At 36.3% G+C, this 26,701-nt stretch overlaps 1 protein-coding gene across 3 annotated transcripts in view; it reads left to right on the top strand.

Annotated features, from left to right (window-relative positions):
* LOC128862101 (cell adhesion molecule Dscam2) overlaps positions 1–26,701 on the top strand; it is a 308,940-nt gene that overhangs the window by 43,837 nt on the left and 238,402 nt on the right. For all 3 annotated transcript variants that reach the window (XM_054100528.1, XM_054100530.1, XM_054100529.1), the window contains exons 2-5: positions 7,903–8,235; positions 9,638–9,799; positions 11,052–11,198; positions 14,650–14,767. In XM_054100528.1, the coding sequence (XP_053956503.1) occupies positions 7,903–8,235; positions 9,638–9,799; positions 11,052–11,198; positions 14,650–14,767 (760 nt within the window). The remainder of the gene's footprint in view (positions 1–7,902; positions 8,236–9,637; positions 9,800–11,051; positions 11,199–14,649; positions 14,768–26,701) is intronic.

The raw sequence follows: 26,701 nt of genomic DNA on the forward strand, positions 1-26,701 counted from the left end.
CCATGCACTCAAACACCTTCGTTTTTTTACAATGCAAGGCACTGTCTGAAACTATACTGGGCAAGAACTTCACTTAGCACCAGCTCGAAGCCGATGAAATATACAAAATGATCAGCAAAAAAAAAAAAAAAAATAAAGCGAAAAGAAAGCGAATGCACCAGCATTGCGTTTTAAACGTTTAAATAAGTTTGCAAAATAAGTAATATATAAAAAGGTTTTATAAAAAGTATAAAGACATTTTTACTTGGGAATAGAGTTGTTACAAATTCTGATAAAAATTTGTGCTTTTTTGAAATTATTTTTCTGGGAGAATACTTGGAAGTGGTCAAGACTTGTCCATAACACCCTGTGCTTATTTAACTCACTGTATATGTATTTTTTAAATATTAATATTATTGTATTGAATAGTTCTCCTTATAACATCTGATGGTGAAAAAATATATGCAGAAAAAAACCGATTCTAATTTACATCTGGCACCCCTGGATCTCTGCTGCTCAGGGGCCTGTTCCGCTTTAAGGCTCAGAGCGAGCTCACAGTGAAAAACTGTCTCACATGGACACTCAACTATCTTAGACTCCTATACGAATATACCTTCTCATTCACTGCTTCGAAAGGAATTTCTCAATGAAAATCCCTTCTAGACTGGAATGGCTAGAAGAAGATCCATCACCCACCACACTCGTTAGGATCTATACGGACGGATCTAAAATGGATACCGGTGTAGGATCAGGGTTAGTTTGCGGAGAGCTTTTTATCAGCGAATCGTTTAAACTACCGGATCACTGTAGTGTTTTTCAAGCGGAAATAAGCATTATTCATGAAAACTTAAGATGGTTAGAGATAAACAGAATATCATCAACAGAAATCTGCATTTTATCAGACTGCCAAGCTGCCCTACGGGCTCTAGATGCGTTCCAAATACCATCAATAAGCATCTTACATTGTTGCTAATCTCTTAAAAGATCGCTAAACAGTATCGTATTATCTTATGCTGGGTTGCAGGCTACAGAGATATACCAGAGAACTGTAGGGCTGACCAACGTGCAAGAGAAGGTGCCTGCATGCCATATATAAATCATTTTATGGGGGTGTCTCTTGCAACTTGTAAGCTTCTTGTTATGGACACACTAATCAATTCTATAAATCAAAGATGGATTAGTTCTAATACCTGTGAAATTGGTAGACAAACATTGCCAAGGCTAAATCTGCGTCTGTCCAAGAATACTATGAAAGTGAGTAGACTTCAAATTAGGACCTTAGTAGGGGCCCTCACAGGACATTTTCTCATAGGAAATCATGCAAGGAAATTAGGCGTTTACACGCATGATTTCTGTCGTAGCTGCAGAAATGAAGAGGAGTTGGAAACAATTCAACGCCTTTTTTGCACTTCCCCGGTTCTAACCAGAAGCAGGAACCGATATTTAAGATCTTACTTCTTAATGAATATAGATAATCTATGCAGTTTAGGTACCAACTACTTTTAATGCTTTGTTCAAAGCTTAAGATGGCTTAATCTGGAAGGGCAAATGTAGATCAGCCGCTGTAGCTCACAACGGACCTATTTCGTGGTCTAAGTAGCATCGCTGTCTCTATGTGCGACGCGGCTGCCAAATCTAACTAATCTAAAAATAGTTAGCAAAAACACACACAAAATTTTGAGTATCATAAACTCGTATTTTATACACTCAAGTATTTCGTGCAATAAAATAAAAGATATTTTTACAGATGTTTATCTTTAATAACACCACAGTGCGAAACTCATTCGTTCGACAACTTCGCGCTTCATTTTCATGTTTGCAATTATCAGCATTTCTCTTGTTTCAGCTTACACAATAAACAAATGTTCTACGGCTTACAGTATCTCTGTCCCATAATCCAGCAAAGCACCTACCCACGCAATACTACTCTAACTGTGTCTAATGGCCGGGTTGTATGCATGTTTGCTATTTGCAATATAAATGCCCTATAGGACGCTACCGATATAAGAAAAATAAATTAATATATTTACGGAAAGTCTCTCAGAATCACTGTCAAAATCTTATTAGAGGCGTAATCAATGGTTTTCACCTGAAATTGGATCTATGGAAATTTCCGAATTGGCGATGTCGTAGTCAGAAATCTGACATTTTTTTTCACTAGTTCAGCTTTTACCTACAGGGGCTCTGCGTGCAAGGCTTGTGCAGTGAACGTATGTATACCACCGTTATCTGCTTATGTGTGTGCGTGAGTCTTTGTATAAAATACTATGAAACACTGTCGTAAAAATATTGCAATTGCAAATCTTAAGAGAGTTTCGCCTTTCCGCCATTACTTTTCGCATTTTTCTTTTTTTCTTCTCATATTTCTCTGCGCTACTTCACCCGTTTACGTCCTCCTTTGCACATAATTGTGGAATCGTTGTATTAGTATGTCTATACTTTTTGTGTTTATATGTCAACGCACTGGAATGCTCAACGGCTTCAATGACTGAGATACTCAACCGGCGGCTAATGCCACCCTACCAATCTTTATTCCATACACTTCGCAATATCACCGACGCAATCCTTTTGCTACAGCAGCAATACACACGGCGACATGGCTGTTTCTGTTTCTTTCTGTTTAATTTTGTGTAGCTTTAACTAGCCGCTAGTCTTTGTCACAAAAATAAAAAAATAAAGAAAAATAATTGACTCACTCCTTTTATCTACCGACTTTGTGCAAGTATGGCTCCACTGTTGCTTAGGTATTTGTTTTTTCTCTGTATTTGTACGCTACTCCACTAAATTATTGTTCCCTTAAGTAAGTACAGACATGCCAGCATTGTTGTACTGTACGACAAACCTTTTTATATTAGCCATAAAAATATGTATTATTCCCATTTTTACTACTCTGCGTTTTTTACAACTCCCACACTTCCTTAATATGTACCGTAATGGTATAACCATATGAATATAAAAAAATGTGTTGCTGGGTTGCTTAATACTTCTCTTGAGTTTGAGCATCTTAGCAAGGTTTATATGCTGTGCGGTGCCAGTCGCCATCGCTCTCGCGTCAGTTGAGGCAAACAAAAGCTGTTTTCCCGAGCGTTTCAAATGTACTAGCTTTTGCACTCATCCCATCTAAACGCGCACTGTTTGGCTGACTTATTCTTTTCAGATGCGCATTAAAGCGTAAATATATTTTTTAATGCTTTAAATCGCGTCCTGCTTTCACTTATAAACACGCTTACATACACATATTTTCCCATCCACTTACATTCTTTACTCATACGTGAAAGACATTTTGGAGTTGTGATTTCGGTTGTAGTGGAAGTGAAACGCTGCGAGTAATTACTTCTCATTGTATTGACGACTAGTGGCACTCAAGCACCCATTAAATTCGATGCGGGTTTATGGCACGAGTTTCTTACGAACACAGATGCAAAACATTAAAAAATTTTAAATTATTTCAGATTTTACGAAACGAGTTTTTACGCCATTAAAGTGGTGTACTTACTATATAGTCAATATTCAGACATCAGAAAATGTGCAGTATAGAGAAATATTTCAGGTCCCGCTCTTGGCGCCTGAACAAAATGAGGTAATTTGTATAAAGTTTTGAGACGAAGCGAAAGATTTTACTCAAATCAAATTGCACGCTGGTTGTTAGAATCGCCCCAGAAAATGGTCACTGCACTCAAAGATTACAGGAATATTGCGACTCTGTTACTTTTTTCATGGCTTGTTGCTGAAACTCTGCTGATTAGCTGCCGCAATATTGCACAAGTTATTTCGCATTGAACGTGTCGCTTGAAAATATGGAATTTTGGGCCACTAACTTCGTTTCATTTGAACTTAATTTTGCGCTTAAATCAATAAATAAGCTGCTTTAAACTTCTAAGTAGTATTGAGTAAATCAAAAATTACATTTCGGAGTGAAAACTTTTTTATTGGGTTTGATTAGCTAGTTATGAGCATCAGATGGAGCATTTTACTGGCAAATTGCGGTACATGGGAGTTTTCGCAGAAATTATATGACAGAACTTGATGCTATTTTATAAAAAACTAACACCGCCGCAAGTAATACAGCTCAGTATCATTCACTTGAATAGATTAGAGCATACACCAGCAAAGTTTTAGATTTCAGAAGTGGCCTAGCGTATTATTATTGCTTATATCCTAGCGAGCCTCGTATTGTGAAAGGCCTATTTTGTAACGCTAGAGTTTTTGGCTTTTTAAAAATTTTAGCACAATTTTGGGTTTGTTGTTCCAAAGATTGCATGGAGATACTTCGATACCACCAAGGTGATGAAGTCCCTGTCTGCCCAACGCAGGACATTCACAAAGCATATGTTCTGAGCTTTCTATGTCCATTTCGCAAAAGCGGCAGACATTGGTCTCAGATAGACCAATATTATTTAGATGATACCACAGGCTGCAGTGACCTGTAAGATATCCTGTTAAAAGACGCAGATCTACTCTGTTTAGTGAGAGAAGTTTGTCAGATATTCCTTTGTTGGGACTTAGGAATAGTTTGGCTTGACGCTGACCGGCATAGTTTAGTCAGTGTGCGGCAAGTTTTCTTTCTTCCCATTTCCTAAGGAATTCATTAATGTGGCAGAAAGGCTCAGGACCAGTAAGTTGCATATTTGGCAGTTAACTACGTGCAAGTTTTTAGCAATTTTTTTTATATTTTATTTTTTTAAAGCTTAAATAACAATAGCATTTTTAAATATGCAAAAAGATAACGCAGCGCTAGCAACGGAGATATTCAGCTGGCTGGTGAAGAATTGCTGGTTTGTATACGTCGTAGGTCATCAGAGTCGTACAGAAATTTATACAATAGATTTTGGAAATGTTGGGATTATTTGAATACGTTAATGGGAAATTAAATAAGATTAGGTATGAAAAAAAAAAAATGCATTTACTGGTCAATAATTATGCTTCAGGCAATATAAAATAATACCGGACAAAATTTGTAGATTGTGCATTTTGCCTTCGTGCTTTACTCGATTCGCTTCTCTGACTCTGTTTGGCATAGACACATCTGTTGGAAAGTCTCGGGCCTAATACATAGTTGGCATTAGTTTTAGGCTTAGGTTTAGGTTATACTAGCTGGCCGAAGCCACGCAGATACCATTTTAGCGCTGTCAGATCAGAGTTCTATTTAGCAAAAATATCCATCACTCAACATGCGCGTGCTGTTCGCGAATTTTAGGAGTCGTTCGAGCTCCAGTTCAGCAATAGATTCTAGCCTTTCAAGCCAGTGCGCATCCAGATAGCATAGTCTAATTTTCGAGAGAGCCGGGCAGTAGCATAGAAGATGCTCCAGGGTTTCTCTTGTACCCGGCTCATTACATTTGCTGCAAATGTCGTTAATGGTTAAATTTAGCTTGTAAGCGTGTGCTGCAACTAGGTTGTGATCTGCTAGTATACCAACTAAAGTTCTACAGTTTCTTCTATCGAACGATTTAACCGATATTCCTGTCATAATATGCGTGTTTACACCTGATTCTAGCAACTTTGCAATTGGTTAAGCTAAACCATCTGTCCCTTTTGCCTTTCTTAGCATGCATTGCTTTAGTTAGTTTTGAATTGTGCGCAGTGGTTTAAGTATCTGACTTATTTAATACCCTGCAAGTCTCGCGTCTTCTTTAGCTATTCTATCTTCTGTCTCCTTTCCCTCTATGCCTTTATGCCCATTATTATGCTAAGAGTGACGCTAATTTTGTTGATTTCAAAGCAATGGATCAAAATCAATTTTGTGTTTTAATTTTACACTGCTTCTTGATTGGAGAAAAGTGTTATGGGGACTCCGCTCCCTTAGAAACAACATTAAAACGATGGTTTGCTGACTCAAACGTAGTCCTAGAGACACTGATGATGCACAACACAGTGGACGGTCAAATGAAGCGATAACAGAAAGCATCAAAAAAATCCACAAAATAGTTTTGTATGATCAAAAGATGAAGTGATGTGAGTTAGCTGACAACGCACCTTGTCACAAGTCAATCAAAACAATGGCAAAATTACATGAATTGAACTATGAATTTCTCCCACATCCACATTATTTGCCAGATTTGACTTCCAGAGACTACTGGCGTTCGCAGACCTCAAAAAATTGTTGACCGGTAAGAGATTTCGTAAAATGGTATTGAAATGTTAGAGCGCCGACTCTATGTTTGGGAAGGCCCCACAGAAAATTTTTCGTGGGAAATCGGACCATTATCAAAGTTAGTACTAGTTAGTTAGGGCTACCGCAACAATTTTTAATACTCCGTGCATTTGTTTTTTTTTTACCATTGACCCCAGAAATTTGTGTAGCAAAAATGACTTATAATTAGATAACTTAGCTAAAGATCGACTTGCGGGAGAAGAGACAACCCACAAATTTCGTTAATATGGATAATATATTGACGTATACGTTTTTAAGAGATGTGTCCTACGGTTTCTGATGTGCATTGCCCTTCAAATACCTTACTTCCAGTGTCTGGTATGATTTACTTGGGTACTTGTCGACATGGACTCTGGTACTGATGCTTAAAATAAATACTTTGTTCAGCGTGAACTACACCCACATTTGGGTGCTAAACCACAATTACCACGAAATTTCCGAGGCCTCGTTTACAAGAACATATTGAAGCATACTATAAGAGCTCCTGTTTCTGGTCGTACTACATTTAAGACTCCAGTAAGTCCTCGAACTCGAAGTTGCTACCTCCTGAGTATCAATGCTTACCATTAGCACATCACATCGAACCTCTAAGTGAATTGAGGGACCCATGACCTATTAGGAAGAAGCAAAATTTCAAACTACATCTGCAGTCTGCATTAATTTCAGCAAACCAAACATTCCTGCATCGATAGAGACCCCTTCAGTTGAGTGTCTGCCTTGTCTGCCAAGGTACGAACACTAAAGAAGAACTTTAGTTTTTGCATTTGTTGGTCGACCCTCGAATGAGACTTCAACCATATTTCGTTTTAGAAAATGCAATACGTTTAAATTTTATAAATTGGCATATATAGCAAACATGACTGCAACAGACTGCCGCAAATAAATATATTTGAAAAGGAACATACGGAGAGGGAGAGATGCAATGAGCGAATGTGAGCGAACGCATTAAGTGCGAGGTACATTAAGAAGGCTGTAAAGTTGGTGCTTGGTTGCTGAATGAGCGGGGTCAAGATCCATGCACACTCCCTATATTCGAGCATCTAGGTTAGGGGTAAGCCCGTATGCTAATATTATATTGTGTGCAGAACGTCAAAAGCTGGCAGTGAGTGGTGTATTTTCTTATTCATTCGCTGTTTCGTTGGTTGTTTTGGCCTCATGCTGTGCACAAATATGACATACAACACCATTTTGTATTTATATGCATTGTTTCTCTTGGCATTTCGAGCTATACTTTGCTTTCTGCATTTAAGTGTTTAGCCATTCCTTCATGAATTTATGATTTTTTATGCCACGTCTTTTACGTCATTTTATTTCTACCATTTCCTGTCGCCTGTTTCAAGGCGATTTCCGGGCTTCATGCTGCGTACGAAAATGTTTCTTGCAACTATTGCAGTGCATTGAACGTTTTGCATTTGGCAATTTAATGCTTGCATTTTTATGGCTATTTAGCCTGACAGTGTTGCAATTTGAAATCTCATTTCCGTTTGCCGCATCCAGCACGACATGGAGGAGCTACTGTCTCAAGTGCTTGGCGATTTTCGTATTTTTCTAATGGTTTTTTTGGTTACTTATTCATATTTCATTTAAATGCCAACAAACAACGCTGAATTTAGTATAATTCTGAACAAATAAATACAGGCACAAGTTTTTCATATACCTACGTACATTATTTCGGTATAGCTCATTTTACTTATATGCATACATTTAAGAATTTTTGTTTCTTTCTTTCAATTTGTATTCATATTTTTCTTGAATCTTCTACTTTGCAGATGCCACATCGGCCGAAGCCTTCGACACACATCTGCGCGGTCCCGGCTTTGTGATGGAGCCACCCGGACGTGTTGAATTCTCCAATTCGTCTGGCGGTTGGCTTGATTGTTCGGCATCGGGTAGCCCGCAGCCAACCATCGATTGGGTACATGCGGATGGCACAGCAGTCTCAGAGATCCACGGGGTGCGACGTGTACTGCGCAATGGCACGTTGGTGCTCTTGCCATTTCCGGCGGCGGCTTATCACCAGGACGTACACAATACGATTTATCGCTGCATCGCTAGTAACAGTGTGGGGCGCATTGTGTCGCGCGATGTGCAAGTGCGTGCCGGTGAGTAAAATGTGCAATGGCTTTTGACTTGAATAATATAACAATTTTAAGACTCGTACATACATATGTATTTATACGTATTTATGTTTGTATGTGTATATGCATGCATATAAATAATATACATACTCGAAACGTATAAGTAGGCAATGCCCTTGGCGTTGATGAGATTGCGCACGACCCAATTCAATATCAAGTAGATGATGTCTTGTAATGTATTTGGAAGTTGCAGCGAAGTTTCTGTTCAAATTTAATTTTACTGATATAGGGAAATGTACGAAAAATATGTCTCGATTATGCTTCAAAAAAATATTATATTGTATATGTATACTTATGTACTTAAATGTTCGATCGTTGAAGCAGTATACAAGCAAGAATAATAGGAACAAGACTGCGCCCATGAGAGAGTGCGTGACGTCACACTAGTCTAGTTGTGCAGTGTTGCCAACTCTTTGCTCTCGCAAAAAATAAAATGTTTTTTATGCAAACATTTTTGAGTTTCTTTATTTAAATTAAAGCTATCAAAACTATGAGTTAAAAAAATATTTGTATGACTAAAACAACAACAGGAAGGGCTAGAATCACTAGGTTCGTGCATAGGGGTACACCGGAGAGCGGCGTCCTATCGCCTTTCCTTTGGCTAGTAGCTATTGACGAAGCTTTAAATCGGGGGTTGGGTAAAGGTGGTAGCATATGACGATGACTTGGTCTGAGGACCCTTCCCATCAGTAATGGCTGAAATTTTGAAAGGTGCATTGGCGACACTCAGTAGATGGGCTGCCAGTTTATGCTATTCACCAGGAAATACAAGCCTCCTGCTTTTAAGCTTCCAAGACTAAACAACCAGCGTGTCCAAGCGCCACTGAAAGCTGCACATAGAAAATCGAGTTAAGAAGGTCAGTATAGTCTTCTACGCCTGTAAATCTATGTTCGACAAAAAATGGCAAACAAATCGTTGTAAAAGAAAAGAAAATCTAAAAACGCTATGAACTTATGTATTCCTCAATCCAATATATTTATTACATATTTTTTCATAATAATTTTTCCAAGGTGAATATCGTAAAGAAAGCTTAAAAGATAAGTGAAACTTCAAGCCGCTAGTTTGTTAAATTACCGCGAAAAAGTAGGAAGGGAGTGAATATTTTATTATATTATTTTTTATACAAAATACTGTCCAATGGAATCTGGTCAGATTAAACGAATATGATTACTGCCGCATCTGACAAAGGGATCGGGTTAAAAGGAAACCACCAGATCTTTTGCAAATAGAGCGACAAAATAACTCAAGCTCAAGCTGCCACTGAGATTATCTGTCTTTGTTTACATTACACCAGTTAGTAAATTTAATAAATATGTTTTGAAACATTGTATTTTTAACGATATCTCAACATTTTTCTTCTCACAGTTGTTGCGCAAGCATACAAAGTGGATGTCGAGGTGCTCTCTGCCGCCCGAGGATGTACTGCCATATTGCGCTGCGTCGTCCCGACGTTCGTAAAGGAATTGGTGAGAGTGGTCTCATGGGTTCATGAACCTGCTATCTACATCTATCCATCGCTGCAAGGAGGTATGCTTAAGTGTTTATTTCTTTTTCGCTTTATGACTTTTTAAGTTCTTTTACTTTAGGGATGTGTCTACTCTGAGTAATGCGTGCAGCGTGCAATAAACCTCGCAGCGTTAATTCCATGTAGTTGTTTTTTATACCCGCGCGCATTTGTGCTCAAGGGTATAATAAAATATTTGTTCTTATACCTGTTGCTTGTAAGACTATAAAGGCATCGAGATATATATAAATTGAGGAGAGTAGCCGATATAGCCATGTTTGTGTGTCCATCCGAGCGGACGATAACTCAAGGAAAAATGAAGCTATTTTAGTAAAACTTGATTCACATATTACCTTTTATCCAAGGAAGGTTGGTATTGGAAATGGGCTAAATAAGTTACGCGCATCTCCCTTGCAACGGTAGTTTTAAAAAATAAAAATAAACTTGGATTCTTTTTTGTATTGTAAGGGAACCAAAATTACTCAAATTTGGATAAAAGTAGTAAACCCTGAAAAAGAGTAGTTATACCAAATTTTGTAAAATGAATTGCGCGTATCTACTATAGATAGCGGCTTAATAAAACTCCCCCAAACTTTGCACAAATATTACTTCTCACCTCATTTATATCGGACAAAAAATTTATTTAGATCGCATAAATCCACGTCCACTTTGTATATGGATTTCCGTCTGTTCCTCTGCAACTGTCATTGTCTATTTAGTTTGATTTCAAAAATTAATAGGCAGTCCGAATTAAGTTTTACTAAAATGTCCGCGGATATGTAAAGTTCGGTTCGAATCGAATTTAGTACTTCCTTACTTAGTTGTTTTAAATGATAGTCTGACAGCGAGAACCAGCCTCGACTTCATATTAAAGGTGAAAATGTGATTATTGTGTAGAGTGTCAAAAAGCGACAGCCAAAGGCATACAACAACACTTGTGCGTACATTATCCTTTTACTCTGTACCGTTGCTGGTGGCTGTGTGCGCTAGTGTGTTACTTGCTTTATGGGTGTGTGTGCATGCTTTTTTTGTTGCGCTTGCCTTACTGGTTCCTGCATAATTAACATTGCTCTCTGTCAGCATTACTAGCCAAGGTTTTCCATCCTTTACCGGTTAGACATTTTAATTTTTCATGATTAAAATTTACTTTGCCATGCTCTTTAGTCACTGGGTTAGGTACTAAAGGTGTTTGCATAAATTCCATCAAATCTGATTAAATAAATAAATAAAATACGATGTCGCTAATAAATAAATTTGTATACATTTTCCCCACAGATGGTAAATTCCATTTACTGCCCACCGGTGAATTACTTATTCACAATCTACAGGAGAGCGATGAATCACAATCGTTTCGTTGCCGTAGTATGCACCGTTTAACGCGCCGAGTGGTTGTCAGCTCGCCTACTCGTCTCAGGATTAACTGTGAGTAGCTCGAATCTAAGTTGTTTGCTTTTTTAATTAATTTAGTCACCCGTAAACATATTTCGTATTTACATATATAGTTTGCCCGTAATTTTGAATTTTTAATGTAATCTTCTGCAAAAAAAACTATATTGATTAAATGAATTTTACATAAGTAAAATTTCATTTAAATTTTTAAACTTTAAAAGCTTCTCTTAAAAAAATATCCAGCCAGGCAGAGAAAAACTGTAGAGTCCTTCATTTGTGAAAATAAGACGCCCACCACACATTGGAGGAGGAGCTCGGCCACAAAGAGTGTTCAAGAGGCCACAAAAATTGCGAATTCAAATAAAAATGTTATTAATGAATAATTCAAAATATTTTATTCACGTGCATTTTCCTTAATTCCGTGCATGAATTTGTAAAAATTTTTCGTTTAATTTCAGCATTGCTAATAGCTGCTTATGTAAATAGCGTCACCGCAAAAACGCGCTCAATACATACGCACACATTATATATTAATAAAATAAATTTAAAATTAAAATACACACACATATACATAAATGAAATGGAAGAATATTTGCTACAGATTTGTTAAAATAATTTTCATTTTAATTTATTTATTAATATACATATTTATATGCAAGTATGTACATACGCACTCGTATGTATTCACGCACAGCATTGAAAGCATTCATTAAGCGAAACCACAAATGCATTAAATATAAAACTAATTATTTCTTTACACTCACGTTGCATATAATTTTAAACACAAAAATACTTACCTCAACTTTTCAAATTTTATTTGTACATATATAATTGGCGCGTACATTCTTTGTTAGGTGTTTAACCGACCTCCTCCTATAATTTGTGGTGTGTGTTTTGAATTTGTTTCACAACCGCAACGCCGCAACCGAACAACAGATGGTTTTTTATGAGGAGCTCTTTCATCGCACATTAATACTCAGAAGTTTGACATTGCCTACTGAAGGGTGATCGCCATCAGAAGAACTTTTTTCTGTCATTTCATGATTCATACATACTGTAGGTTTTGAACCCGAGTCCACCGAATGTCAGCCGCGTACAAGCCCATTCGGGTACCTCGGCCGCTAGTATTAATTATTGTGTGTAGAATAACATATTTTTTCCAATAAATCTATTAGTGAAATTTTAAACTAACAAATTTATGGCAAATTAGGAAACTAAATGCAAATAACTCAGCTTGATTCTTTGAATTGCAAATGTGCCATTGGTGGCTAGTAGTCCTTTCTACTTATTTCCGGCGTATTAGCTGGTCATTCCTCATAGTGAAAATATTTTTAGAAGTGTTCTATGTAGCAGAAGGCTCTAAGCGAATTTTAAACAGAATCGGCTGATGGGCCGATGTCACTTGGGATTTGTTTAACAAAACTGAGATTGTGTTAGTGACATAGGAAAAAAAAAACCAACACAGCCAATGCTTATGCCATCAGAGTGGTTTGTTTACGAATACGGTAAATGCAAATGTGCGAAAGTGCGTAATTTTATTGGACGTTATTTGAACAGAGTTTTTGTTTAATTAAAATTAATAATATTATCTAATTATCTAAATCAAGAGCGCGGTTTTAAATTGTGATAGCGTAGAAATAGTAAGCAACCAGTTATTAATTTTGCTTCGTTTTTTTTTTAGTTCCTAAATTTAATTTAAAATACACAGCTTTCCACAACTTGCCAATCACGCTGATTTTTTGCTTTGTATTCAACTAACACTACATTACACTTTTTGTTATGCTATCATCTTTTCGACGTAAGATAAAAAAGCATCTTTACGCGTCACCTAATATTTAATTAGTTTTTAATTTTCGTTATTTTTTATACAAAGATAGTTCCTTTTATAACGGTGTTGCGCTATTTTCTCTATATAAAGAATCCAGGAAACTTTTTTAGGTAGCGAGGAAAGTTACTTAAATCCGACGGGCATTTTAAGCCACTTCAAATGTGGACTTTACTATAAAAGAATTTTTTCGGCAATAAAACTGATTAAAATTAGGCATTTTTATAAATCGTTATAAAGTTTCAAACTTCGCTTGTAATTGACTTTACTATAGGATGAACTTTATTTTTATAAAAAAAAAGAATTGAAATAAAAACATTAAAGAATACATAGCCAAAATTTGTCGGTACATGATGCTTGTATAATTTTTCAACGGGATGTACCTATACATTTACATATACATTCTGTCAAAAAATATCGAGATTTCTTCATTTAAAAAGCGCGTGTTACACTTTTTTTTGCTAGAATGTTGGTACAACTGTCTTCTATAATGTCGTCAAGTTTGAGCGTGATCTGTCAATTAGCTTATTTTTGGCATTCAATTATATCAGACAACCGAAGGTATGCTCTGCGATTTTCGCTATAGATAAAAATATCAAAGATAGAATTTGTCTTAAGTTTTGTGTTTTGAACGAGAAAATGTGGCAGAAATCCTATGGCGATCTTATGGATGTTAACGCACCGTCTCACAAGGCTCATATTGTGAAGTCTTTTTTTACCAAAAACTCAAAAAATATCATCGAACAACCACCGTTTTTATCGGATTTAGCCTCATGTGACTTTTTCCTTTTCCCAAAACTTCAATTGCCACTCAGGGGGCGCCGCTTTAGGTAGAGGCCATTAAGGAGAGTTCGCTGAAGGAGCTGAAGAAGATCTTTTCAAACGCGTTTAACAGCTGCTTTGATGACCGGACTAATCATTGGCATATGTGTATTGCTTCGAATGAAGCCTAGTTGGAAGGCGACAAAATAAATTTTTATGATTAAACAATTATTTTTGCTTTTATTGAAAAATTCCCAGTGCTATTTTCACAGAATGTAAATGTGTTTATATGTATATTTATAATAAGAGAGACCTATATTGTTATGCCCCTCCGTAAGATAAATGGTTCTTTATGAGAAGCTTACTCTCAGATGCTTTGCCATTGCCTGTTGATGGGCGGCATTGAATATATATAAATATTTTTGAATACAATAGGTTTTTTACATTTTTTTCGTGATTTGAATATCTTTTAAACTTTGTTGTGTTTTATGTTTCAGTACATTTTTTTTCGAAATCAATAGAGGAATTAAACAATTTTTACTTTATTCACTAGAACTTTAAGATACTAACCAAATAGTTTGGCATCGGATTGCCTTGTATGTGTAATTCAAAATATTTTGGTTTCCAAAAAAATTTTTAGAGGAAAAACTTTATGTCTCGAATATGCCATTCATTATATCATATTTGTAATCAATAGAAGTAAAACTCAAAATGGGTAAAAAATAGTTTTCGGGCAAAGTCATCTACAAACTAAACATTGTTTGAAGGTGACTATTTTTAAATTGAATTCCGATTTTGGTTTTGACGTTATACAAAAATTAACAGAATTCGTTTGGCAAAATATACCTAAAACCAATGAGTTGGATAAATAATTTAGTATATTATAATTTCTTTTAGCTCATCGTGGCATCATTTCCCCAAGCGTCGTCGAGCACACCTCTCATGTACAAGTTTCACAAGATGAAGGCGCTGTTCTGTTGTGCGTAGCTCAAGGTTGCCCATCACCGGAGTACAGGTGAGTTCAAATATTATCGTATTGCAATGTTAACAGCTGTAAAAAACCTGTTTCTTATATTTCTCCACTCCTATTTATTTAAAAAACTTCGGTAATTTATTACAGAAAGAAAAAGAAGCTGAAAGTTCGTTGAAAGTCAAGCCAAAGTGTTCAAGTTTTGGTATCAGAAATCGTTATTATGTGTGAGACAGCGTTATTTTTTCGTTTACTTAGAGTAAAGAACATAGAGCTCTCTTCCAGATCTAATGAGAGCAGCTCAAGCCTAAACAATGCCGTCAGTTCTTTCACTGCCACATTTGCATTTGCGGCCATGAAGTCAAAAGGGTAAAATTTTGAAAAAAATCGGCTACCAGAGTAAGATCTGTATGCAGCCCTTAACTTTTATAGATTTTGTTATTGGTGAAGTCAATGCGAGGCTATTGTTTGAGTGTTTAAATATGTATATAAGTGCTTAGAATTTTCTTTCTTTGAACATGAATGTATCATATCTCCATGGTACTTCAGGCACTGGCGGGATAATCGGTCTTTATTTATTTCGAAATCAGAAAGGAGCTACCGTTACGGTGAATTACGAGCGCCATCGAGCCTTACTGACTGAATTTTTGTCTCCAAAAATTAATCAGATTAATATCGACATTATTTGGTTCCAACCATTGGCGCTATACGGTCAGATTTATTGGAAAAAGTGGTAAAAAATTAGACTGATTGAATGGACCATGTAACGTAACTCGTAGCCGTAGCGGACATATGGCGGTTATCGAATTCAAAAAATAGATACCAAATCATAATAAAAAAAAATTATTGCAAAATTATTTATGTTTTGTATTATCATTTTATATTCTCTCTTAAAAAGCACCTATTTTAACATGTAAAGCGGTAACCTTCGGAGGGTTAATTTGGGTGTATTTTGGACAACTGAGATCCATTGTAAAATTCTCAATTGACATGCAATCCAAATTACCCTCAAATATATTCTTGAAGGATGTGATTATTGAAAAAGCTTCTGGAGGGTTATAATATCAAGTCTCGTATGGATCTCAAATAGAACTAAATGGCTCAAATAAAATGGAATTTAAGAGCATCTGAGTGGGCCAAATATTTATGTGAAAAAAATGAGAGACAACAGTGTGTGCGAAATACTGGCGTAAGTAAAAATGAAAACTCATTTTAAATGAATGATCCCCTTCCACAATAATGCTCGAACTAGCAAAGTTAGTGCGGCGTACAGACATTTATTGGAAGATGGAGATCAATTAAGTTCACCAAGGCCCTTATAAATTTAAATTTTAATTAATAAATTTCCTTTATAAAAGTTTGCTATAAACAACGAAAAAATGCCCAATCGTAAGCAAACTGAGTGTTAAGCAACAAGACTGTGTAACCTAAATTGCGGCAGGCAGCTGTGGTTGACTGTAATTAGTTCTCCACCGAAGTGAATATTAAGAGTGAGTGACGGGGCAAGGTAAAAAGCAACTTTCAGAGTGTTCCAATCCAGAATGTTCGAATCCATGAAAACCACAGCTCCGATATAACATAAATAAATAAATAGCAAACCAACGAATAAAGCCCCAGCAATTAGTGCAACAAAAGGAGAAACTTCATTAACAAAAAGTAATAATGGAAAGGGAGGTTATACCTATGTTGTTCGTAAAGCTAGGCTATTATGGCGCTCATAGTCGTTTAGAAAAAGCGTTGGTAAAACGAGACATTTGTCGCAATCTGCAATAATTTTACCGAAATCATAAAATTGACGCACATAGAGGCATAAAAAGCAATTGCGTTTTATTTTAACAATCGAATGACAGGGCAGAAAGGAAAAGCCAATACTGGTATGTGTGCGTAAAAACCTACTTGGAAAAGGTTATGTGTATTCATGTACCGCGGCCGCCGTAGCCTAATGAGTTGATGCGATACCATTCGGAATTGAGAGAGAACGTAGGTTCGAGTCTCGGTTAAAGACTAAAATGGAGAAAAAGTTTTTTCTAATAGCGGTTGCCCCTCGGCAGGTAATGGCAAACCTCAGAGTGTATTTCCGCCATGAAAAGGCTCCTCATTAAAAATATATATCTGCCGTTCGAAGTCAGCGTGAAACTGTAGGTTCCTCCATTTGTGGAACAACATTAAGAGGCACGCCACAAATAGGAGGAGTAGCTCGGCCAAAAACCCATAAGAGGCGTAAGCACGAATTAAAAAAAAATGGCGGGTACACTTCTATAAAGTGTTTGGCCGATTAGATATTTACAATCATGTACCTAAGAATGTAAGCATACATTTCAGGATGCGTATTTTTGTTCATGGAGATGTCGTGTGCTAGCTTATGTCCGATTCCCTATTACCTGGTAGCTACAAAATAGATTTGTGGCAATAAAGTGTTTTCCAGGATGCATCTTGTGCCCTTGTGCGTGACTACCAATCAGTGGATCCGAGTTCGATGCCCATTGCTAAGTTGTTTCCTTCCATAGCGGTCGCCCCTCGGTAAACATTGACAAATCTCTGAGTACATTTCTGTGCGATTTGGTTATGTTGGATTATTTGCTGAGTCTATTCAATTACATTATTCGAGTAATGCTTAGAACAGGACAGTGACAAAGGAGGTGTTCTAACCTACCCCTTTCTTCTTAGCATAAGTTATACGCGTCGTTCTGGACCAATCCCATTTTAGTTGCGGATATGGAGTGAGGCAATGCCCCGTCAGTACTCCGACCAATATTTTACATTGCTTCCTTGGGAGTGTTAAAATAAAGTTGGTTGTATTCACGTTAGAAGTTCGTATCATTATTTTGACAATTCTGTGCGGCTGTCGATTGCTTGCCATATTAACTGTGCTTCTAGAGTTTGTTCTTCGTCTAGATCCTTCTTCAAAGGCAAGAGGGTACTTGCCTTAGCAAGCTCGTTAACTCTCTCATTTCCCTCTATTCCCTGGTGACCTGGTACCCAGTAAATGGTGACCGGTCTATCTCGCAGAGCACGTCCATTTTGGATTTACAGTGTTGCACGCATACCGAGCTGGCGATTACAGCCATTATTGCTTTAATAGCTGCTTGACTATCGATGAAGATGTTTGTGCGAGTGTCGACATGGGCAGTAAATTTTAATGTTTATTAAGCTGATTTGGTAACAGCATAAATCTCAGCTTGAAATATGCTATAGTGATAAGGAAGCCTGAAAGACTTTTGGAGATAAAAAAGCGGGTAGAGGGCAGCCGGCCTACTCCTTCTGTTATTTTGTATCCGTTGTAGAGAAATTGTTTGCGTTAGGATCGGATTATATTCCCTTCTGTTAGCTATTTTATTCTATTCCAAAACTAGACCCCTTGCCCAAGTTTACTTGTAGAATAACGTGACCGTTATTGTGACCAAAAATCCTTTGTGAAAATTCTACAGTGATCCTCACTCTTAGTGCAGATCTTTTGGCTAAGTTTCTTACTACTAATTTATTTGGATGCCAGTTGAGAAGTTTTTTTATTGCCGCTGTTAGAGTTGTGCTCCTAGCGCCTTTTATATGTATTCTTGCAATTCTTGACACACTTTCCTTGAACACTGGGATTAACGTTTAGAGAAATGCGCAAGTACAAGCAAAAAAAAATGTTTTTTAAATAATCTTCGAAATCGAATATCTCGAAAATGGTTAAGTTTTGGGAAACGTGTCAAATTACCGAACTAATGTGCTAAATAACAGTGTCTTTAGGTAGCTTAGATGATTTTTCGGGTAACCCTGTATACATTCTTAAGTACAAATGTTTGCATGAATCTCTGCCTATGTCCTAAAAGTCACACATACCGAAACTTCCTTCTGGGTACGCGCATGTACACATTCATTCATTTAACAAGAACAGCCCAGTCTGAAACATCGTAATAACTAATGAATGTATGTTGTTGTTACAGTTGTAGATGACTATCATGAGGAGAGCTAATAAAGAATATATGCACATCAACAGGAAATTACACTATTGAGACCACTATCGGCGTTATTACTAAAACTGCTGATGCCGTTAGTGGTTGTAGTTATTAGCAGCACGAGTATTGACAAAGGACACAAAACAAAAAAAAAAAACTCATTGGTCGCAATGGAATCTCGAATAGCTTAAGCTGATATGCTTAAATTGCTTCTGGAATAAATGAATGCACCAAATTTTGCCTTTGGGTAGGTGTTGGAGAATTCGTTTGAATGGTGAAATATTATATGTATTGCAGACATATTCCACAGAATTCATATGTGCAAATGCCAGAGTTCTCATGAAGGACGTTACAGGTATTATATTTTGAGAGAGTTGCCTGGTTGAGAAGTAGAGCACAGACTGGAAAATAATGCTAAGGCCGCTCTTCTTGAACTCTAATCCATTACCTGTACTGCGTGTTTACGATGCAGGGAATTTATCTATATTTTTTATTTTATTTATTACTTATTATTTATTATTTTATATTTCTTTATTTTTATGTATACATTTTACCACTCTTGTTACGTGATTATACTTTCAGTCGTCTAGTAGTCGTCGATGTGTGCTGATTTCGTGATTTGGTTCACTTTACACTAGTCTCGCCTCAGTAGCCATTTTTGTAGTCTATGTGGATTTTAGCTTTAATAAAAATTACCTAATAACAGGTTTACAAGTCTTCATGAGGATGGTTTATTGGATGTATTACAGGCGGTCCCAACTTTCGACTTCATGCTTATTAAGGTTGACATTATTTAAAAAAAAAGTATTGGTTTTCTTTGGAAAAAAGTGTTAGTTGTAAACGCGACGATTTCGGGAGGAGCTCTACAAATTGCGATCCTTTTTACTTTCAGTAAAAGTGGGCTACCCTGTGTCCAACGGAATAATAAGTTGACGTCAAGGCAGTGGTGAATTTACCAGCAGGCTGCCTAGGCTGAATCTTAGGGCAGCAGATTTTGGAAGCCACGAATTTGGAGCACACGATTTTTTTTCATGTCTTACAGAAACTGAAACAAACAAGAAAGTCTAAGTTCGGGAGAAACCAAAAGTAATATATTCAGTAGTGATTTTAAGAAGCATCCAGTTATTTGAATGTACAGTGCCGCGCGCATCCTACAAAAGTTTTAAAAACATATAAAAAATACCTAAGTTCGAGTGGAACTAATCATAATTTCTACAATTAGAAATAACCAAGATATTTTATTATTTTATTGGGAGCTTCTTCTTGATACGATAACTGACAAGTAAGGAAGAACTAAATTCTGTCCATACCGAACTATATTTATTCGCGCATATTTAGGAAGATTTTGTCTGGGGTGGCTTGTTTGGATGCAATCTTATGCCACGAAAAGGTTAACGCCTTAGTTTTTTTGGGCAGAATTGATCGATTAGTTTTCAAACCACGATATAATTGATAATATTCCAATATAAAATCGCGTAAGTATTGCTTATAAAATTTGCAATGATCGTTCCCAGATAACTGAATAGTATATTTATATACAATGGGTGCTTATAAGTAGTAGAACGTACGACTATAACATTAATATAATATTATATGTTGTCAATCAGAATAATTTAAAAAAAGTATATAATGGCACATTTTCCTTCAATTTTAATTCAAAGGATTCAGGTTCAAAACTTTTATTATAAAATGCAAAAAAAACAAGACATTAATATGCACGAAATGCACAATTGATGACAGGTGGAAAAGTTATGTGTTGTAGAGTATCCCTTGAGAGAAAACCAGCTTGAAATTCCGTATTGATTTGGTTTTTAGTTCAAATCAATCCAAACATTCATGCGTGTTTACAGAAGGCCAATAAAATGTTTATGTAGAGTGTCAAGCACAGAGAGTCCTCTATAATTTTCTGTGAGACTGGGATCACACTCTTTAAATATACAAACCATCACTGCCTTTCGGAATGAGGTGAGAATTTGTTCTCTTAAGTAAATCGAATTGAAAGTTTTTAGTATCTCAGACAAGAAACCTGCTGGGGCAGATTTATTAATTATTATTGCTCCAGATACTAAATACATGGCACATACCTTGCCCCACCCTACAAGTAAAAGGGAGCTCAAACTTAGTCACCTTATCGGAAGATTTGTAAGTATTGCAAATGGTGTCGTAAGTCAATCATATTTGACACTGCAAACTAGACAACTGTAGTATATAAACACCCGAGCAATGGAGCGCGAAAAGGACAAAATAAAGATTTCCATCACTCAAAATAATTTTTTTTGCTCATTAAAAAAGTGATTCAAAACAAAATTGGGTGGTTAATTTTGTGTATTTTCCAGCTCAGTAGCTTAAAAATATAATTAAAAACTTTTCTTTGTGTAATCTAAACTAGATTCTTGGGTTGCAAAAATAATAGAGGAATTGCATTTATCTTACAATACTCGTAATTGCGGTTGTAATTTTATTGCTTTTGGTGACAGTAGCATATACTGAATACGGCTGATAATAACAACAGAAAAGGGAAAGTATTCAAAGCAACAAATGAATCTAAACTGTAAACAACTATTTCCAGGTTGTTAGAACTAAGTCCTATCATAAGCCAATACGCATGCAAGCAAAGTCCATTAACAAAAGGATTCACGAAATTGTATAATAAGACAGCTGCTAACAAATATTCACATATTCCAAAATGTATACGAGGCGTATCTGATAATTTAGCGGGCTAAGACCAGACGACTCACCATTTCGTTTTATGACAACACCAACAGCGACCCTCATCAGGTGTTTTTTTAAGAAGAGAACTTAAAATGATGATACAAAAAACAGGAGTGAATTTGAATGATTTTTTTTTCAATATAATGTCGTAGATAATTTCATGGCATATAGTATGTCTGCCGCAGTTACGAATTAGATGGTCCATTCGATTAGTCCAATTTGAACTAATTTTTCCAATAAGTCTGAATAGTAAATTTCAATGAACCCAATCAGCAAGAATGCAACGCAATCGATGGTCATTTGGCTTCAATTCTTCAAAGGCCAACAAAGTTATTATTATTATTATTATTTTTTTTTTTTTTTTTCAAAGTAAATTTCCCCAATTTGGAAGTGTTGTTTTGGCGTTAAACGACGCACGATGACTTTCCAAACTTTACTGAAATGTCCAACAGCTTGCCTCTCTCAGCAGCCAAACCATAGTTATCGATACTGCTAGTTCTCATGCAGCTAAAATACGCTTGATACAATATAAATACTAGTTTTTTTTTTGTTTTTTCTTATAACCAATACAACTCTCGCTTAAACAAACATCAGTATGATAAAAAAATATCAGTAAAATAAAAAAATATTTTTGAATATAAGCTAATAATTCTAGAATATCCTGGACATCGTATATAAATATAATGGTCAAAAAGTATGCTTCCTTATTGAAATTTAAAATTTGAAATAGGCGCTTCCATAAATTCAGCAATTTTTTTTTTTTTTTTATTATGAAATTGGTCTTTAAGCTAAATTAGTGAATTAAACTTTTACTTTTCGTGATTTTACTTCTTTTTGTATATACAGCTCTTATCGTTTTATTCACGAACGAGCTAGAACGAGCTAGAAAATCCAGTTCCAATTAATAAACAGAATTATACCTTCCTAATTTTAGTATATGTACTACTCTGTAGCTTTGTGCCTTCTCTTTCTAGCATTATTTTTTCATTTAATATGTTAAGTCTATGGTTAGAAAAACCTTACCGATAAGAAGTAAAAAATTGCTTAACTACAACATTTAAAGATAGTTTGATTTGAGTAATTTGATTCCAGCTTAGATAATTCTAATCCTCCCCATAATTTCAATTTTGTATTGAGTAGGTTTTTTCTATTACATTTTCGAACATTGAATTGTATTGAAAATTCTGTCACCCGTTACATCACGAGCACGTAAGTAACGTAAGTAAACCTCTACGGGAAAAAAACTTCAACTGTCGTTCGGAGGCGGCATAAAAGTGTAAGTCTCTTCATTTGTGTAACAACATCAAGACGTTCACTTGAAATTGGTGTAAGAGCTCGGCCAAGCATCTAACAAAGGATGAAGTTCTTCTTCAAAAATCGGAAAAAACTTCAAAAATTCCTGAAAAAAGGTATAATTACAATTAAATTTTTAGTAGGAATTTTTCGGTGCTTAGTATAATTAATTCTTCATATTAACAATTCTCGTACATGCCTTAACTGTGATATTTACTATAAGTTCTTTTGAAATTCTACGCGGCTTAAGATATCAGTTATTTTAGGATATGAAAAAAGTCTAGACTTCGATATTGTTGCAGTATCGGCTTATCGGTAGGTAGCTGCCAATAGTCGCTCCTAAATTTAAACTCCCATTCATCTCTATATTATTCCCAACAACACATGTATTCATTTTTATATCTCCCTTTGTGCGCCAATTTATTAAGTGAGTCGTATTAAAAATTGTAATGGTCCTGCGGTTACATGCAATCTAAGGCCATTACTGCAACGAAATTGTCGATGTAAACTTAAGTTTTGTGGTCAGCCAACAAGAAAACACTACCTCACACATGTCATAGCAGAACAGGAAGAAACAAAGGCATGGGATTGCAAATATTCCTTATGTATAGGTGTGCAAGCAATTTTTGCAACCACTTCCTTTTCCACTGTCGTAATTCACGCTACTTGAAATTACATTTCGAATTATTTGTTGTGCTTTTGTGTGCACTCACATAATTTCTGTGCCTCAATAATTCCATGTCACTTTGCTTCTCTGCTGGCTTCATAACTTTTGTGGTTGATTTGAGTAAAGTCGTGTGCATGGATGTTGAGCTCTTGAGTGTTGATTGCTTTTGCTGATACTTCAACTTCTTAGTAATTCCACGCTTGCCAATAACATTTTCTTTACTTATTCCAGACTGTCAAGTCCATTTGGTGTCCAGTTTGAGTGCTGCGTAAATCTTAGATGTGTGCGTGCTTGTGTGTTCCGCTTGGGCGAATACTCGTATGTGTTATGCGCTTCAATAATTTCCTTTTAGTTCGACGTTGCTCGCATACAGATATGCTACTTAAGAAGCTTTCAAGTAATAATATCAACTACTTTGTCCTACACCAAGCATTACACTACCCACACACTAACCCTAAAATTTATGTGTAAATGTATTCTTACGAGGGACTCTCTGATAGATTCGCTATACAATTATCTTTCTCCAGATTTCTCAATCCGATGTCAGTCGCCACAAGTTTTGTATGTTCAGTTCTTTGAGATCATCAATAACCGAATCTATCTATCTGTTCTTTGGTTTTCTCTTTGAAGGCTCTTTTTCGCGCTCTTTGCTTTGGTATTCTTTCTAAGTGTCCAAGTCAGCGTATTCGTCGGCCTTTATGTATTTTATCATGTTTCAGGTGTAAGGTGTTCACGTTCTAGATTGTATCGACTGCGATATGCGTCATCTGCCAATTTGATTAGGCCATATATTTTCCCAAAAATTTCCTTTCGAATGTTGCTATTTGGTTCAAGACATTCATTTTCATCGACCATACTTCAAAGCCATATGTCAGAATTGGGCGTGTGAGAGCAAGATGCATACGTAATTTTTGGTCTCTCGACAGAAAAAATCTTAAAAAAACATGTTCATTAACAATATAATAATGGAGCACAGCATAGACTAGGCCCAGGGAAAAGAGCCTAAGGAACATAAAAATGTCTATGTCTCTATATCTAACAAGGAGAAAAGATAGAACACGAACTGGTTGAGCTGAAACGTAAGCAGGTGGTATTCTAGTTCACCACCAATACACCCAAGCAGAAACATCCCATCTACATAAATTCTGACTTCACATATAACTTATGTATAATCGCTCCCTCAGCTAGTTTCATTCATTGAGCGGATTTGGATACTTAGCAAGCTATGGTTTCCGGTTTCTCAATTGCATTCATATCTGAAGATTGCAAAAACCGTTTCAAATCATCAAATTTTTTTTTTTGTATTTAAAATTTTCAGTGTATTTTGGGCCATTGCAGAGAGCAACAATAACTCGTTTTAAAAACCGAAATAGTCCATAAAAAAGTTTATTACGCGATCTGGATCCGGTCCGGCGGGAAAAAACTCTTAAGGTCTCTGTGTTTCCAAAAATGAAAACGGCGTTGATCAATGGCTTTGCGAATCAAAGGGAGAAAAACTTACCAATTGCATGTTATAGGTATGCTAAAAGAGATAGCCAAGTTATTACAAGCCTGGAAAACCTGGAAGTTTCCATACTTGTAATGGTGGGGTAGCAAACTTGAAAAAGAGGCAAGAAATGCGATGGCTAAAAATTTACGGAAAACAATTATCAAATATGAATGACTCCATCAACCCATTTTTAAACAAATTTAACAAATCGGTTATAGATTTAGAAGAGTCTGGCTTATTTCAAAAGTTCTCCCCTGATAAAACTTTTGTGCTCTCAAAAGGAGCAAAATCAGTAAGGAGGGAATGACGTGCCTTACTTGTACAAATGCTACAGTAAATCATAAAGTAAAAATATTGGCTATTGAGAAATCGGCGAATTCGCCTTCGTTAAAACTTTTCCTGATATGTCTCTTGCCTACAAAGGTATATTAATTAAAGTGGTTGGATGACCTAAGCTTTATTTGAAGAACGGCTTCATTGAATATTTGTTCCAGTGGAATGTTTATTTTTTGTCAAAAAATTAACCTGTTTTAAACAGAAGTTGTTTAAATAAACAGGTAAAATAAGCGCTTCATGATTAAAATCTTCCGGGAAAAGCACTTCTCCTTATTAATAATGTTCAATGGATTTTTAAAGACTACGAGTTGAAGGGCTCCTACAGCCAAATATCGGTAAATGTGCTTTCCTCTAAACTGTGTAGCTTTGATACAACTCATGGATCAGAGTTACTAAATTGAACTAGAAATAATTCCCCTTCACGTGTAAGGAAAGAAAAAATTGCCTTATATGCCTGTAAACGTATGCTTGGAAGAAAATGGGGTCTTCAACCTAAGCATACATTATGGTTGAATAAGGGGGTTATACGACCAATTTTATCGTATGGTTTAATAGTTTGATGGAAAGCTCTAGGGAGGGATTGCAATACCAAATTATTCGGAGAATACAATATCAATAATGGTAAGATAATGTCTTAGGAAAGCTCTCAATGCACTGACACAAGTTACTCCGGTAGATCTCCATATCAAGAAGATGCATTTAGGTTAAATGAAGCGGGCGGCTGGTGGCAAAAAACTTGTGACCATGCAAGTCTATTATTGCGACAAACTCAGTTAACCGCGGAGAGGTCTGATTACATCGTCCCAACGGTGCCTTTCAATAGGAATTTCGATACTCTCTTGCCATATAAGGAGGAATGGAATAAAGGATTCTTACTACAACACTTCGACACTACAGTCTGCAGATGACAGTAAAATGGATTTTGGTGTTGGAGCTGATATATATTCTCATAAACTTGGAATTGAAAAACATCTGCGTCTCCCTAATACCAGCAATGTCTTCAATGTAGATGGAGAGACCAGACGAAATGCAAAATCAGCAGAACGTTATGGCTCACTTACAACCTCAAGCAATCGTCGACATTGATAAACGTGAAACGACTAGACACCTGGAGACTAACGGCAGACATAACTGGGTTTTGGCCTGTCGGAAAATAAGCAGTCAAAATGAGCACCCCTCACAACACACACTGTCAGAGTTGTAAACAACCGGAGAAAAAGGAAACAATCTTCCATTTCCTCTGTGAATATCCTGCACTATGGAAGGAGAGAATGTCAACCCTGGGCAAACCGCAAACCGCTGTTCGAGAGTCTCGAACAACTGTCTGGCTTAGACGTCAACATCCTAATAAGGTTCCTCAACCACACAGACTGGATATAGTCCTGCTGCAAATAACCGTTGAACAAGTTGATAACGAGGATGTGGCAACAAAATGGTGCGGAAGCGCTAGTTGGATTTTGAAAGAATCACCACTTAACCAACCAACATTGTCACTTGTGGGGAAACTATCGGTTAGGCACTGCGAAATATCGATATGAAAA

Source organism: Anastrepha ludens, chromosome 4 (genome assembly GCF_028408465.1).
Source record: "Anastrepha ludens isolate Willacy chromosome 4, idAnaLude1.1, whole genome shotgun sequence".
In the NCBI taxonomy this organism is placed as follows: domain Eukaryota; kingdom Metazoa; phylum Arthropoda; class Insecta; order Diptera; family Tephritidae; genus Anastrepha; species Anastrepha ludens.